Genomic DNA, 17,059 nt, shown 5'->3' on the forward strand with positions numbered 1-17,059 from the left:
AATATATAATTTAAAAAAATATATTTTAATGAATGGTCACTTTAATTTTAACGAATATTCCTAATATTTTTTATTTATTAATATTTATAATAAATCCACTTACATAAGTTCAACTAAAAATTGACTTAGTTTAAGACTTGTAGACCAATATATCAAAACGTATTGACATACAAAGTAATATTTTATCGATATTTTATTTTATGTAGATACATCATATTTAACACGACCTTTGTGGCTAAGTAGTAAAATATCTGTTCGTTTGGGCAATGTTTGAGTGTTGGTATTATTCCAAAAGACAAACCCAGAATCAAGAGCATGGAATCCATAATAAAATGATTAACAAATAATCATTTCTCGTTCCATTGTAAAGCCGATCAAAAATTAAAGTAAGTTTATCTTTATTTTAATGTTAGGATCTCAATTCTAGGCATTTTTTTGAAAAGCAGGCCCAAATATCTTAGTTCGGACCTATTTCATACTAGACAAAATAATGTATTATTGTAGTAACTAAAATGACATAATTCCCTCAACTGTCATTTTGCTATTTGTTCAATGGGGGATGCAAAACTCCAGTAGAGAAAGAAAACAATGGGGTGCGGTCAAAGAGACACCACCATCATTATTAATCATATTGTCCGGCTAAACGCCTGTCGTCGTGTCGAGTCCAAAGAATTTTTCGCTTGAATTTCTCATGACTACCGTGTGAAAAATTTACTTATTTCGGTGCGTGTTTATGACAAATAATATAATTTATCCATCACCCGTTAAATAAACATAAATTTTTTTGACAAATAAAAAAAATATTTAGTTTTGAGATGTGTCATCTTTTTGCAACTTACCCACTCTAAAATAATATCTGTTTACATCAAAAGAGAAAAATATACATACACTTTTAAAAAATATTTGTCATTATTCTTTGAATTATTGTGGTAAATAAATGGTGGTAACAATATCTGTGGTCATTGATAAATTTATAATAACTAAAAAACCAATGTTTTTTTCATTAAAGTACCGAGTAAACAAACTGCTTAATAAGTATATAAAACTTTATTATACTATTATTATTTCAATAGTTTAAATTAACCACATGAAAGAGGTTAATATAACAAGACTGTATATTTAGGTATCTCGCTTACTTACCTTACTTACGAATTTATTATAATTTTACCAAATATGACAATTATCATATAAAATACAGTTACTACAGTTTTATCAGCATTCGAGGTCAATAAATTAAGCGACAGGTGACAAAATAGTTTCTCACGGCTATGAAAGTATTCAATGAATGGTTAACGACCATATTTCATAAAAACGTATATTTACATATTATATTGCTTCACATTGGAGCGAAAATTGTGAATTTTTATTTCCTATTCTAAACTGAACTTTTATCACTTATTAGGTAAATTAAAATAAAACATTCTGCAAAGTACACAATGCATATAATTTAATGATGATAAAACCCGGTTTAGTACGCTTAGGTTTCAGATACACGACACTGAAGTTGTCTGACGTCGACGCAGCTTACTTGATCCCAAATAAATCCGATTAGAATCTCCAATTGTATTTTTTTTTATCCAAGATAAGACCATTCCAATGGCATAAAATAATTCAAATTGAATACATTTGGAATCGAGTTAGACCTGTTTTGATGTAACAGCGTCTGCGTTGTCGTGACTTGTGACTGTATCTTAGCCAGACATGATCAAAATCATGATCATGATAATTGATTTTAGTTGACAATGCCTATCTAAGAAACAACACCCGGTCCTGATTGTAATTAATAGGTATGTAGAGTGAATAGCTACAACATAAGTAGATATTGTACCTTATCTTAAATCCTGTTAAAACCAATATACAAATAATCATAAATAAATTATACAATTATTTGAAAACTTTTGGTGGTAGGTACGCAAATAGACGTGCACAATCATTAATTGTTGAAACTCAAAGCATGTCTACACCTACAAATATTGTTATTAAACAAAATTTAGTTTGTGCAGTAGTTCATATATTATAAATTTGCGCACTTTAAACAAAGTAACATTCCACAAAAACACACGTTGCTTCTTCCGATGAAATTGTAATAAATTTATATAAAAATCTATATGTATAAAAAAAACATTTAATGATTTCAATCCAAATGTTGTAAATGGTTTATATATAATGTTTACCGAATGTATGTATTATCTTTGTGATGTATTTTGGTCTGGACGTGGGTTTATAAATATGTGTCCCTATCAAGAACTAAGAGTCAACACCATTAAAATTATAAATAAATATAATATGTATCATGATAGCAAAATGAACATTTAACTATTTCTTCTTCTTCTTTCTTTGCAGTATTGGAGTTGGAAGAGCCCATTTCGAGAAGCAACCGCCTAGCAATCTTAGAAAAAGCAATTTCTTCCACTTTGTTGTGGCTCTTTACGACAGGGCTGGCCAACCTATTGAAATCGAGAGGACCGCGTTTATTGGATTTATCGAAAAAGATCAGGTGAGTCAATCATATTTACTATCACTGATATGTACATATTTTATAAGATTTAATTTTAAATTTTATATGTATAGTAATTATAATTATTATATAAATATGAAAATACTTTCCAAAAAATGAGTTTTCACAATTATCATAATATTATTGTAATTTATTCACACCATTTATATATCGCGTAAATAACCATTATCATCATCAACCAGGACCAATACCAGGACATTTCATTATTCTCGGGACCTAGTTATTTGCGTTCATGTAGGCACTTCCGTTGAACTTGACGAGTAAAGATTTTAGAGCGGTCCTATACTCATTTCTATACGGTGACAATACCGTTTGACTACATTATCGTGGTTATACCACTCCCTGAGTAGTGAGTTGTCCGAACTATTGCCAATTTAATCAACTTGGCGACCTTTTCTGTGTCGTATTTCTTGGTTTCTTTTGTAGTATTACAGGGTTATAATTAGTATGTACCTTTCTATTACACGTTGAACTACTCTAAATAATAATTATTGTATATATCTTACAAATTAATGAATTTAACTTTGGTTCGAGACATTTTCCCATAGATATTATATTCGATAATACAATTAAAGGCATCCATTATTTATACAGTTTACAAAAAAGCTAAAAAATTATTGAATTATTTTATTTTAACGCAATTTATAATAAACGCAATAACTTTGAAAAGCCTTCGAAAGGTATCTTATCATAGACAGAGTGGAATTCAATCACTCATTTACTCTCTTGTCAGGCGAATGTTTTAAACAATTAAGCTATTGATTCGGATGTCTTAATTTTTAATACCTACATAACTATGTATTATTATCTAAAATTATTTAAATTATGTATTTTTAATAGTAACTGCTACATTATGACGTATAAGAGATTCAGCACAGAACAGATTTTAATAAATATAATTCATGTAGGCTTTACCCCATATACACAATATTTTGAAAAATAAACACACATTATCGATGTACAATAGTGTATATTTTAACCTTCAAATACACCAATAGTAAATGAGTTTCAGTGGATAAACCGAGAGCAGTTGTCAGAACGAAGGACAAGCTCAGAATAACGTATTTTTTAAACGAGTTTCCTAAGTTTATCCCATATTCTACCACACTTGAGGTTGGTTGCCTGTTAGTCCATACCCATTAGGCGTTTCAGTTTCCATTAATTCTGTATTCTCTGGTAATTAGTCTTGAATAAATTGAAAAATAATTGAAATTAAATACAATTTTTCTATCCACAATTAATACATGTATTAAAAATATACGTATTAGCCGAGAGATAATTTACTACATATAATAAAAATATACTCTAGTTTTATTCATTACTTATTCTGTCATCATTAACACTGCACTATTAATAAAAAAATGTCACATCATTTGACAGACAGTAATCGTCAACGTACAGGTACCACAAGTAACACTTGTATAACATAAAACATACGTATTCTAATTAACTGTAGGTATAATTTTCAATTACTTCTTATTCATTCACGATAAAATACATATACAAATATAAATTAAAAGGAAAAAAATAAAATGAGCTGATGATTGAATCTTTTAAAATTAGAATATAACTTGTTTCTTAATTATTTTTTTTAGAAAGTTTGTGATTCAATAATAAAGATGCCTTTTTTAGTTGGGTGTCTACTGATTCTAATTATAAATGTACGAATACTAACCTTAATATTAGTGTTATCAATGGATGTAGTGATTCAAGACTTACGAATTTGCTACTGTACCTACTGATAAATTTAATGTTATAAAATAAGTAATATGGCATGAGATTAATGTGGCACACTGACTTCTATCACAAGATTTCAGTTTCATTCATTTACGTAGACCTAGAAGAAAAAGATAAGTGCAGTTCGGAGCATAGTTAATTTTAGTATGCCATTTGCACTAACCGTATGAGGTAATTATGTTTCAGTTATGAAAGAAATAAAATAGTAGGTAACATGATATGATAATTATTTTATCGAATTGCATCGTATTCTTTGAAAAACCATTTCGTGATTTTTTTTTCTGTAGAAGCGCTTCATCTGTTTATTTAACTACATAATATGAGGATAAGTGATAAAAAATATTGTTATATACTTACTAAATAATTTTTTTTTATATTATTTACTATTTTTATATAATATACGTATATCAGTGGCGAAAGGTCTTTTGTAATATGTAATATTATGTAATCTTAATTCAACAAAAACAAATAAGTATGACTGAAAAAGTGTACACTATTATTGTCGGATCACCCATAGCATACCAAATCTGTTATGGTTTGGTTAATGAAGGATTCAAATGATTTTTAAAAACTATGTACTCTTAGTTAAATTAAAACACATAAAAATTACTGACAAAATTTAGTGTACACTGTTTATGTCGGATCTCAACAGCCTACATTCACCCCTCGCCCATGATATAGGTATATGACGGGTTTTGAAACAAAAAAAGCAGTCTTTTTTTCGTAGAATATTGGCAAGTCATTAAAATATTTTATATTATCCTTTTGGTTGAGTATTCATACTCTTAGTAAATTTCTGTCTTAACTGGCCTCATTTTATATATTATATATTGGTGAATTAACCCTTCGGTTTTTCAATAACGTTTATTTCCTTTTTTGCCATTTTTGGGACCACAAGTGTGCTTTAGTAAAACTTACACAAAGTCAAAGTCACCAAAACGTATATCACTGTTACAATTGATATATTATTATACTTCAAAAAAATGAAAAAACATATATGCAGAAAAATGTCAAAGAAATTGACCCTCGTATAAAAAATGTAATTAAAAATGACATTGCTTCTGGTTTTAATGTAATTACATTTGAAACAAAGAGTTTTTAAAATGGCATTTTGTAAAAAGCCACTCGACAGAATAAATAATACAAAAAAAAACAATACCGTGTAACGTTTTGATAGAACGTTTATCTTCCGCTTATGTGACATGCATGTCATTCTGACGTTTCTGGACATTTGTAAATAAGAATAGCAGAAAATAAATAGTTTATAAAATTTAAAATGTAATAACACTGAAGAATATATTACGTCGAAACGTTCGTTAGCACGTTAGTCTTAACATAGTCACTACTCTATATTATATTCTGCAATATTTTTTCTCGTACCTGTGTATATTAAAATAGGTGAAATGTGAGTAATTTTCTACCATTTTCTTTGTCTATTATAATATTAACGTTAATATAGGTACAGTATGTAATATAAACTATTATATTATGAAATATCTGAACCGAAAAGTTAAATTATTATCTGACATCTGATAAAAATCTGTAAGAATGGCCCTTATTGAAATGCCTAATATAGAGTTCAGATAAACATGTATTCATGTACATTAAATATCTAGTGGTATTAAGTAAAAAAAAACAATAATGTTTTGCCAAACACTACTTACTAAACATGATTTTTACAGTGTTTTATTTTTATTTTTTTTAAGGAAACCGAAGGACAAAAAACAAATAATGGAATACAATACAGACTGCAACTGCTATACGCAAATGGTAAGTCAATAATTTTAAATACACTACCTAACATAAGAAAATACGTTTCGTATATTGTATTACTATAATATATAACAGTTACGGTCATTAAATATTTTGAAATATGTTGTTCAAAGATCTTGGTATATTAATTAGACAATTCAAAATACAACTGATTGGTACATACTTAAACAATTAACAATAATTATCATACAACAAAGGGTAGAGGTTCTATTAACTTAGGTTTTATTTGCTTCAATGCTATCTTCAGTCTGTATCAAATACACGTCATTTATTTATTTATTTATAAACGGTGCATGTACTTTAAAATAATATTTTATATAAGTATGTTTAAGTTATAAATACGAATGACTTAGGTACATAAAATTATAACAATAAAAACAGTAAAAAATTAAACAATGCAATACAATATTAAAATTCTATTAAATAAATATCACAATAGAATAAACAAAATACCAGTCATTGATCTAAAACAGAAAACCAAAATTAAATTGATATCTAAATTTATAAAACGTAATACTTCGAGTGCCTAAATGGAAGTATTCGACTTTTCAATAAATGAGTTCTATTAGTGAAAGAGCGACTCATTGGTATTGATTTATTCAGTCGAAGATTGAACAGTTTTTAACATATAAAATAACCAAAAGGTTAACGTTAATCCATCTTGATATAAGTGTAGCTGTAGATAGATCAGTTATTGCCTCTAAAAAAATAGTGTAAATAATAGATTCAGCTCAAATATTACATTCGAAGTTTTGTGCAATGTTTTGTATAATATATCAATTAAAATATATTAAAAATTTAGTAGAAACTAATTTCAAAACGTACCATTACATTAGTAAAGTTATTATTTGAAAGAAAGCTATTATCCTATAGTAATTAAAACAATATAATATTGTATTATATTATACCTGGTATTCAAGCCCCATAAAAATGTCAACAGATAGATCATCGATTAAAAATTAAGTTTTTTAAATTGTTTATGACCGGATTTTATATATAATAATTGAATAATAGAATAAACCATCAAAATTTAAATAATTTTGAATAAAAATCTATGTTTAATTTTAATGGGTGACATATTTTAAAAATGGCAATATATATGAAATTAAAACGGTATGAATAACTTTTTTTTTTATATAAAACAGATAATAATTGTTAATATTATATTCTTCGTTTACAGATGGTAATATTGTTGAATATTCCATTGATGCTTATTGAGCTATAAATCAAAGAAACACGTTATAATTTTAACCATAGAAAACACAAAGTGTTAAATAAACATAATCATATTAATTTACGATATCATTAGTCTGGCAAAGACAACAGTTATCCAACAGGTGATTCGTTCCTTGAATTTACCATAATGGGATTTATCTTCTTTTTATATTACGTCCATAACTGACATGCACACTTTGAAATACAATTATGGTATTAATTAATACATAGTAAAAAAGTCTTACAGATGGTTGCAGCTGAGGTATTTTCTAACTATAAAAAAGATTCCAGAGCATCTGGAATCACATCGTGTGAAACACATCTTTAACACCTGTCGTGATAAGAAAAGAAGGTTTAATCAATCATATTTAAAAAGATGAAAAACATTCTAATACATTCTAATATCATTCCATTATACAGCCATTATGAACAATTATTTTTAATAAACTATTTTTTTATTCAACGAATAATTCACAAGATTTACGAATATAACAGTCTTAATTGAACATACGTAATTTTAAAATACCTCAGAGAAATATGTAGTACAGATTTTTTCTCGTGATTTTATGAATTAAATTATTAGCAAGTACGTGTCCTATATGCCAAACAACAACGCAATAAAATTTAGATAGCACTTTAGAGAGAGTTTTAAAACACTAGATGATTTTATCGTAGTAGTTGGTAGGGCACATAGGTGCCAATCCCAGGAGCATGGGTTCGTATCCGGCTGGGTATTAATTTTTTTTCATTTTTTTTTCAAATGGTTAAATATTTCTCTGATATGTTTTCAAATTATGTTTGTTTTTATATTAATTAATAATGTATGTAGAATAAAAAATTATTACTAATAATAATTGGAAGTGATTGTAGTTTCTTCAATTAAAAATATTGAAACACTTCGGTGGTGTTTAAATATTGAATTATGTACTTAAAGTAATTGTCATGGTTTGACTTTATTTTTGTATGGTTTAACAATCATTATAAAAAAATATATAATTTTGAACATAAATAATTTGAAAACATCTCATACATATACGTACTAGAAAAATCAAAAAAAAAAATACGATACCTAACGAGTCTTGAACCTGTAACCATAAGAGTGCTACGGGCATCCTACTTAATTACGACGATTTTAACTAGTAGTTCTTACATGAAATGCTTATCAAATTGTGTTATAATGCTGGCAATTGGTTTTTGTATATTAAATTAAGGGAGGTATCAAATAAATGCCTTAATATATAAAATGTTACATTCTAAAATCTTGTAATTATTCATTGAATAAAATTAATAGTTAATTAAAATGTATATAATTTTTCCAAAACACCATTAGCGAATCTGATTTCATTTCATGTAAATTAATAGCTTAGTTTACATCAATTTACAAATCTTAAATTAATATTTGTTTTTACTTTGTTTTAAATATTTAAAATGTTTAAATTGATAAGTGCATTCACAATACAGGCCGTTTCATAAACCTACCATCAGATGGCAGCTTATTATGGAGTACTGGTATCCTTTTAAGTACAGTAGCGTCCATGAGTTTAAGGAAAGAATTAAAGTTATCTGCAGGGACCAGTTTTTATTGGATGCCTCTACCCATATGTTGTACCTTCACCTGCGGTACAATAATATCGTTGTCTCTTATCACTCTATAAAGATTTTTTTAGTCTACCATTACAATTGCACTCCTTTTTGACTCGTGGCACGTGGTTTACATTATTATTCGCTTTTGTTGGTGTGTAATTGGTATTATTTATTTGTACCGGATTGCATTAAAATCTCTATAAATTTTAATATACCCAATAAGGAATTGAAATGTAATAAAAAATTTGAGAAAAACCAATAGAACTTAAATATTATTTTTAATGTGATTACTTATTTATAAATCATTATTTCGGGACATATTCCAATTCACTCAAAGCTGTTGTCATAATATATTTCAATTTTCATATACTCAGTGATATAATAAAATTATTATCTAATAGTATTTTTATATTATAATTTAACTCTTTGTAAAATTATACAACATAAGATACCTATTCAGTGACTAGTTATGCAAAAAGCAGCCAGACTACAATTTGGGCGAAAAAAATCGTGTTTAAAATGATGTAACATATTTTGTCTACGTTCTGCATAACTCTGCATAACTTAGAAATTATCGGAAAAATATATAATGTAATATTATGATATATATTATATAAGTAACAAATTTATAATCGCACTTAACATAAATATACATATTTCTTGATGTATGATCTTTGTAAATGGCTATTTTCTACATACATACGATCAATTATCAGTTTATTAATACAAACTGATCGTATACTTATTGGTTTTCTTTCTTAAAATGTTATTATACTCATAATACATTTATTTTCATCTGAGTTAGGTAAACTAACTGCAGTTCAAAGGGATGATGAGTCAAATTGGTTATTTTTTTTAACAATATAATATACCATGAGGCCAAAAAATATTAGTAGTAATAATTTTGAAATAATCACAAATAAATACAAGATAAAAAGAAATTTTTATATACAACTTTTTTAAATTTCCTGTTGAATCATATAAACTTGACTTGACTAGGTTAAACGAACAATAAAAATTGTACTTGATAGAAATACTGAATAATGAAATGTCATTTCATATTTATTTCCATAGAAACGCACGTTTATATTAATAATTTAGTTGCTAGGACCCCTTAGCAACTAATAATGGTATCGAAATAACTTTTCATACAAAGCAGAATTAACTGAAAATGATTTTAATTCTACTTAACGATTGCTAAAAGTATTTAAAAAATGCATTGGCATCGTGTTCTGTTGTATTCTAAAAGTTTCAAATGTCTAGCTAGTCAGGAAGTTAGTTAAAAATCAATTGCAAGATTTGTACCGGACAAACAACCACCGGAAAAATAAAAATACGAGCTAAGAAAAACGTTGTAAAATGCCCAAACTTTCAGAAAATAATATAATATGTAAGTACTTAGATGTTGTATTGTGATGACTGATGATAAACCACTTAGATGAGAAGTAAGTATCATACGCATTAGACTACGTGGGCCGCCGCCGATTCTGTAGGATTCTCTGCCACTCACTATAATAATATTCGACGTAATTTTGTTTTTAAGTACCTAGGTTACATGTCAGTGATAAAGACTACAAATCTAGACAGTGATAAGTATACCTACTACAACAAACATACAAAAATGACATATTTCGTGCTAATTCGGATTGATTTGAAATTATAAAAAAAAATGGAATTTATACAGCTAATTCAAAATGTAATATATGAATTATTATTATTTGTCCACAATTGGGTTTAAGTATACTATTTTTTATGAAAAATTACTATGAACGTAGTCATTTTTAACGTTTTTATATCTACATAATAATATATTATTCTAAAAATAATGGATTCCCTACAATCAGACAACGACAAAATCAAATAAATCATTATATTATAAGATTGGGTGTCCAACTTTATTTTAATACTATGCACCTAAGAATGGAAGTATTTTTAAAGTGTTATAATGCAGATACTTAAAATACTTAAAATATAGCTTTGCAATAGAATAATACTATTCTGTTACGAACAATTTAGATTACCATTGAGAAAAAAATAACTGTTAAGCCGGTACTTCAGTGAAACGGCAAATAATTTTCAACTATAGGTGGGATGAAATTTTGGACTTGCTGGAAATCTGAGAGCTGTGAACACGTCAATTTGTTTCGTGATGGCGACGGGGGTATTAATTCTTAAATCATGTAAAGATGACTGAAAAACGTTACCCATTTACATTGAAAAAGAAAACATGTCAATGAATATATTATTATTGTTACTAATAGAACAATAAACATAACGTTAAATGGACGCATAATGGATTTATATGACAAATTATATTTCGTTCGGCACGCGTCATTTGCAGAATCCCCGCATCGCCTAGCCACGATCTTCTTAGACCATGCCTCAACTGAGGTATAAGCCTTAAGTGTGTATGTGCTAAAAAAATGCAATATCTTACATTTTGTTCTCTTTTGAACAATTTATAATAATTATGTGACACCTGACATTTTGACCAATAAAAAATATTATACACAAGTAAAGATAATCGTTATTTATACCTAAATGTAAAGAATTGAGTCTTCACCACTGCCACGTTACTGTTTGTTATTATCTTGGCACAAAGTAGCATGAGTTTTGCGAGTTTTCATTGTAAGTAAGCAGCAACATTGAATAATCCAAGAGAGCTGTTTGTCGAGATCCCATGTAAGCTGCAAGTTTCTAAATGTGCGGTCAAGTTCTAAGGTCCGCTGCTTTGGTTTCGCTCAGCCCCTGGGATTCGAACCGAGTGCTACCGCATCATCACGCATTTACTTGGCAACAACTTTGGTTTTCACTTGGTGAATTTCAAACAAACGTATTCTACCCACTTATACGAGGAATACTATTATGATTATGATTTCTTTGCAGGATATAATTTCTCAAATTATTAAACTAGATGAAGGCATTTTTAGTAGTACAAATATTTCATCTCAGAACGGACGTATATATATTTTTTTAATACGGAAAGATTTCCTCTTACAGATCTTACAATTTTGTACTTACTATAATAATAACCAAATAATAAAATATCAAAAATATAGAGTTTTGCAATTTCTTCTTCTTTTTTTTATAATACAGCGGCAGGGTGCAAAACACAACACAGAAACAAATCCACAGGCATAAAATTACAATGCATCTTGATGTGTCTATTATTAAGATATAACATTGTCAGTTATATTTTAATTAAAATAGTTTATATGATTGTAAAAAATACTTTCGAAACTGAGACACCTTGTTATCGTCGATTTAATTGTTGATAGTAATAATTGAAAAAAAAAAAAAAGAAACTGAACGACTATTTGAGAATGTGGAAATATTTTAATATACTGCTATGCTCTTTATATAATACGGTGTTCGTTTGCGCTATATCTCTTTCAAATCGTAAATTTATAATGTGATACGTTTATTATAATATGTATGTATTTTGATATTATATCTTTATTCATTTACTTACTACATTTTTAAAAGACATTTTTATATCATACTATTAAAATAACTGAGATACATCCAAGTATCTTTTCACTTATATATATATTTGCAAGTTCACCATGTACTTAGCATCAAATTGTATTATCTACTTTACTCCGCGCTATAAACATGTAAGTCAAACTTTACACGATGCTTTAAGGATATAACGTTTAAATTTGATGTAGAAAATAAAAATAAAATTCATAGTCCTTCTACGCGCCGTAGCACCGTAGCTAAAGCGAGGCTAAGTGGGTGTTCCATATTCGCTGCGCCGTTCTCGGCTGGGTAATTCCATGACGTAGATGTGTAGTATACGTCTACGTGAATGCAGCATAATAACAGGTTGTTCGTCATTTCAATATTGGAATATTATAACTGGCGTTATTTTTAATTACTCACAGAAAAAACCTGCAGTTGCAGGCTTTGAATGTATTTGCAGAAAAAGTATATTTTTCTAAGTATTACACGTATGTCATACTTATGTACATGAATACAAATCAGAAATAGACCGGATATACTCATATTATCTATTGTGTCAATACGTATACTATTATAACGATTAATTTTTTTTTTTTTTGTGATTTTACCGAGGCTTTGACTGCAACTCGCTGTCATATCGCCTCTTCTCTTCTAGAATGGGATCCGTCAATCAGGTTCTCACTCCTTTTCTGTTAAATAACTTTACAATTTTGCCTAGCTCTTCCGTCTTACCCACCGCCAAGACACCCTTCAATTCGTCGACATTCTCATAGATATCCGCAATTCGCAGCTGTACTCTGTGAAGTTCATATTTAGGGCATTGTAGTGATATATGTGCAATGTCCTCTAAAACATGACAGATTAAAATGTTATGGTATATAGCCATTAAATCCGATATTATTTAAATGTAATATGTACATACATATTTAAAACAGGTATTTAAGAGCAGCAAATATTATTATTCTAAATGGAACGAAGAAAAAAATCCAAAAATAATAATCATTTAAATTAGACTAGATAGTAGCAAATAACCAAACGGTAAACAAATATCTGTTTTTATTATCAATGATTTGAGTTACCTCATCTCCACACATCATGACGTGTATGACGTATCTGTCATGTTTATTATCAGCATGCCTATATATTAATAATATTATGATAAATAGTTCAAAAGTATAAAATATCTTCAATATGTTTTTTGACAGTTGAAATGATTATTGATTCAGTGCCCAACGATTTTTCTTTGCTTAAAATTTTTAATTTTATCATTGTTTTGTCTCCAAATAAATTAATATTTCTACAACAAAAATAATGCACTTTCTGGTCACTGGTGGGTTTATAATAATTGTATCCAATAGATAACATTAATAATTATTGTTATTTATCGATACAATTATAATTACGCGATAGATTGTATTTTTTCAATTTCAATTTTTTTTTTTTAACATATTGTGGACATTACAAATTATAAGTTTAAGATGTTCACAACATGACATCTATAACTTCATTCGATTGCTGAAAGTTATACCTACATAATGAAAGACTAAGATTTAAAAAAAAATATAATGCCTACTTAATTTAAAAGACATATTATGCTACTGTTGCTTTATTAAAACTATCTTGTAATTTCAAAGCATTATATCATGGATATCTGAGATTATTCATTGATAATAATTTTATACAAAACATATTACCATTATTATCTAATTATTAACTGCAGAAAAAAGAAGATAAACATATAGTTTACTATTTCATTTGTATGACGCAATCATTAAAGTTCAATTATCTAGAAACTAGTTTTTTGACTTATTCCACTATTGTTTTTAGATAGCGAATTAAGAGTACATATTATTCTTTGTGATGCAATGTTATAATTATTATTTCGTACAATAAATTTATTGAGTCAATCTGATGCCTTTAAGTAAATGTAGAATCTCAAGTTACTATTTTAAAAGGGAGTGTAAAATAAGTCAAAAATATTTCATAACTTCATCAATATATTAATATTTTGTTTTTACAGTAAGTAGATACTTAGAAACAAATTTATTAATAATTCAGGTTATCGAAATGTGCTGTATTGGTATGAAATAAACCACCCTATAAAACGCAAATATTCAGTCTGGCAAAGTTATCAATACGACATCAAAACAGGCAAAGTGAGTACCTGTGTACAGATGAACAGGTATGGCTCCAGTTACTCCTGCCCACCGGCACTGTAGACGGAAGGTAGAGAGAGGCATCGAGGAAAAGTCATAGCTGGGCGTCACATTTTAATGTAACCATTTTTTTTGTAAACGATATGTATTTCATAACGTTTATTTAATTTTTAACTAGGTATGTATTACTGATAAATATACATTTATCAACAACCATTTATCTGTACAGCTGGATAATATTGAATTAAAGTTTTCAAAAAGAATTTTAATAATAACTGTACATTAAACAAATAAATATGGAAGGCTGTACTACTTCTTCTTATAATATTCTCTGAATTTTTCCATTCATTCAAGGACGTTAATATATTAGCCACCCAGTCAGTTCAAGGAATTTGAAGAAGATTTAAATAAGTGCAACCTTATCTCAAAAGCCTTCTATCGCATATATTTGAGAGAATATAACAGCAAATTATTCGTGATATCCGGTATAAGTTTAGGTTTATATTTCTAAGGAGGTATCTTTAACATATTTATATCCGGTCATATAAATACATATTATGTGGATATGGCACTACTTTTCTTTATTTATTCAAGCCTGTTATTACTAATTTTACGACGCTTATGCTGCAGTTGATCACAATTTTACACCCTCATGCCTATGTAATGATATAAGGGCTAAAATATATATATTAAAGTTTTATAAATAAATACCTCGCCATGCCCTAGCATCAAGGAAAGTAAAGATTGCACCACTTCCATTGGTCCTGCAGTACGTAGATCGCTTTTGTAGCATTAATGCAGAGTGAGGAAGTCCTTGAGCTTACAATACAATATTTTGAAATGTCACAGTTTTTTACGGCATCTTAAACACGTCATGTTAAGGCTACGTGAAGCGCCTCTTTATAATTATATACCAAAGACTGAAATATATCAGCTTACAAACTCGAATGTTTATAATATGGTAATACCAATTATTTATACCTAAAATTAGGTAGATATATTATTTTTCAACGTTTAACTCTGGGCCTTGATAATATGTCATGTCTCATTGCTAAACAGAATCAAACGAAACGAACAGAATTTGGTTTCTCATAATATAATGTTAACCTCCACAAAAATCTTAGTTAGTCGAATGCCAATTCCGTTATATGCATGCAGATTAAAGTGATACATAAATAATACCTACGTAGTTATTCCCATAAAGCTAAGAAACGGATGTCACCGTATTATAGCAAGCAGTTGGTAAATACTCATGGCTTGTACTGCGCTGTGTTCCTTTAGACGAGCCCTCTGGGAATTTTATGTACTCGTCTTATCGACTGTGTAAATACACTTTTGTACTATTATGTTATTTACCACTCACACTCGTACATCTTTATTTGCATGTATTCAAAATTATTTCTACGTTATACGCAGCTAAAAAAATAAACGACACACGTGTAATATTTTTTTCATTTAATATACCTACACAGTTTTCCGACCTAAATTATTTGTATATAAATTTCTTTTACAGTTTAAACATTATTTATTTCATTTTATTAAAAAATATAGGTATAAGTATCGGTTTTAATTACATTGTTTTTATAGGCACTTCAATCCACTTCTTCATTTTTTTAACAATAGGTCCATATTTTGAGTCCAAACATAGATACTTTAAAAATAAATATGTAGGTACGAGGAACGAGAGTATGGACCTAATAGGTTGAGCGAGTGGCTAAGATCCATATCTTGTAAAACAAAAATCTATTAATACAACTTCCACGGCGAGCCCATATTATCTTCTTCGAACATGGTGAAAAAATAAACTTTTACTAAAGCTCAAATTACATTGGCAGACAAACAGATGCAATCAGATCCAACATTCCAAAAATTTGTGTCGATCGTTTGCCTAGACTGGACCCAATCTTAAAATGATTTTTGGATCGTTATTATTGTGATTTAACCGTTAATTGCTTAGGGCCGTATGTATGAGATTCCCAAATTTTTTATAAGCTATTGAACCGATTTTCTATCATATAGCGTATAGCACTGTTTGTGTCGTAAGCAATCTGACGTCACGCGCCATTCAAAATGGCTGCCTCAGCTGTCACTTTCAAATGTCATTTTAATTTTGCATTCATTGCAACAAATGTTTGCTTGAGGCCCTTGTTCATCTTGTAGACTCTGTAAAACATTTGCGAACTTTAAAAACAGTTCCTAGTCGTGCTGTTTACAAAATACGTATAATTTTGATCCCTAGTCTATAATCTAGATAGTAGGTAACAAATAAAATGCCTCGTACCTATTTCGTTTGCAATATTTCTCATGGAGAGATAAGATGGACTTACGTAAGATTACGATAAAATATCTCCGCTAAACGACCGCAAAAATATGTACCTACTGCTGTATCTGGCATTAAAATATGCAATTGAAATCATTCTGCATTCTTCAAAATATTATGGTACCTACCTACCTAGTTAATTATTGTAAGATAGCTGTAATAAACAAGGCACAACTCTCAAATACACTGGAAACATCAATAGTGTCATACGGTGAATGATAATAAATGATAATATTATACAGAGATCATTACATATTATTATCTAAATCATTTGCATTTTCTGTCATTTAT

The 17,059-nt window shown here is 28.4% G+C and overlaps 1 protein-coding gene across 1 annotated transcript in view; it reads left to right on the top strand.

Annotated features, from left to right (window-relative positions):
- kn (EBF transcription factor knot) overlaps window positions 1–17,059 on the top strand; it is a 225,956-nt gene that overhangs the window by 29,440 nt on the left and 179,457 nt on the right. Inside the window, exons 3-4 of the mRNA XM_085942363.1 lie at window positions 2,344–2,497; window positions 5,962–6,025. Coding sequence (XP_085798489.1) covers window positions 2,344–2,497; window positions 5,962–6,025 — 218 coding nt within the window. The remainder of the gene's footprint in view (window positions 1–2,343; window positions 2,498–5,961; window positions 6,026–17,059) is intronic.

This window comes from Rhyacophila brunnea, unplaced genomic scaffold, assembly GCF_057557595.1.
Source record: "Rhyacophila brunnea isolate RB1 unplaced genomic scaffold, BYU_Rbru_1.0 scaffold_14, whole genome shotgun sequence".
NCBI classification, from domain to species: Eukaryota; Metazoa; Arthropoda; class Insecta; order Trichoptera; family Rhyacophilidae; genus Rhyacophila; species Rhyacophila brunnea.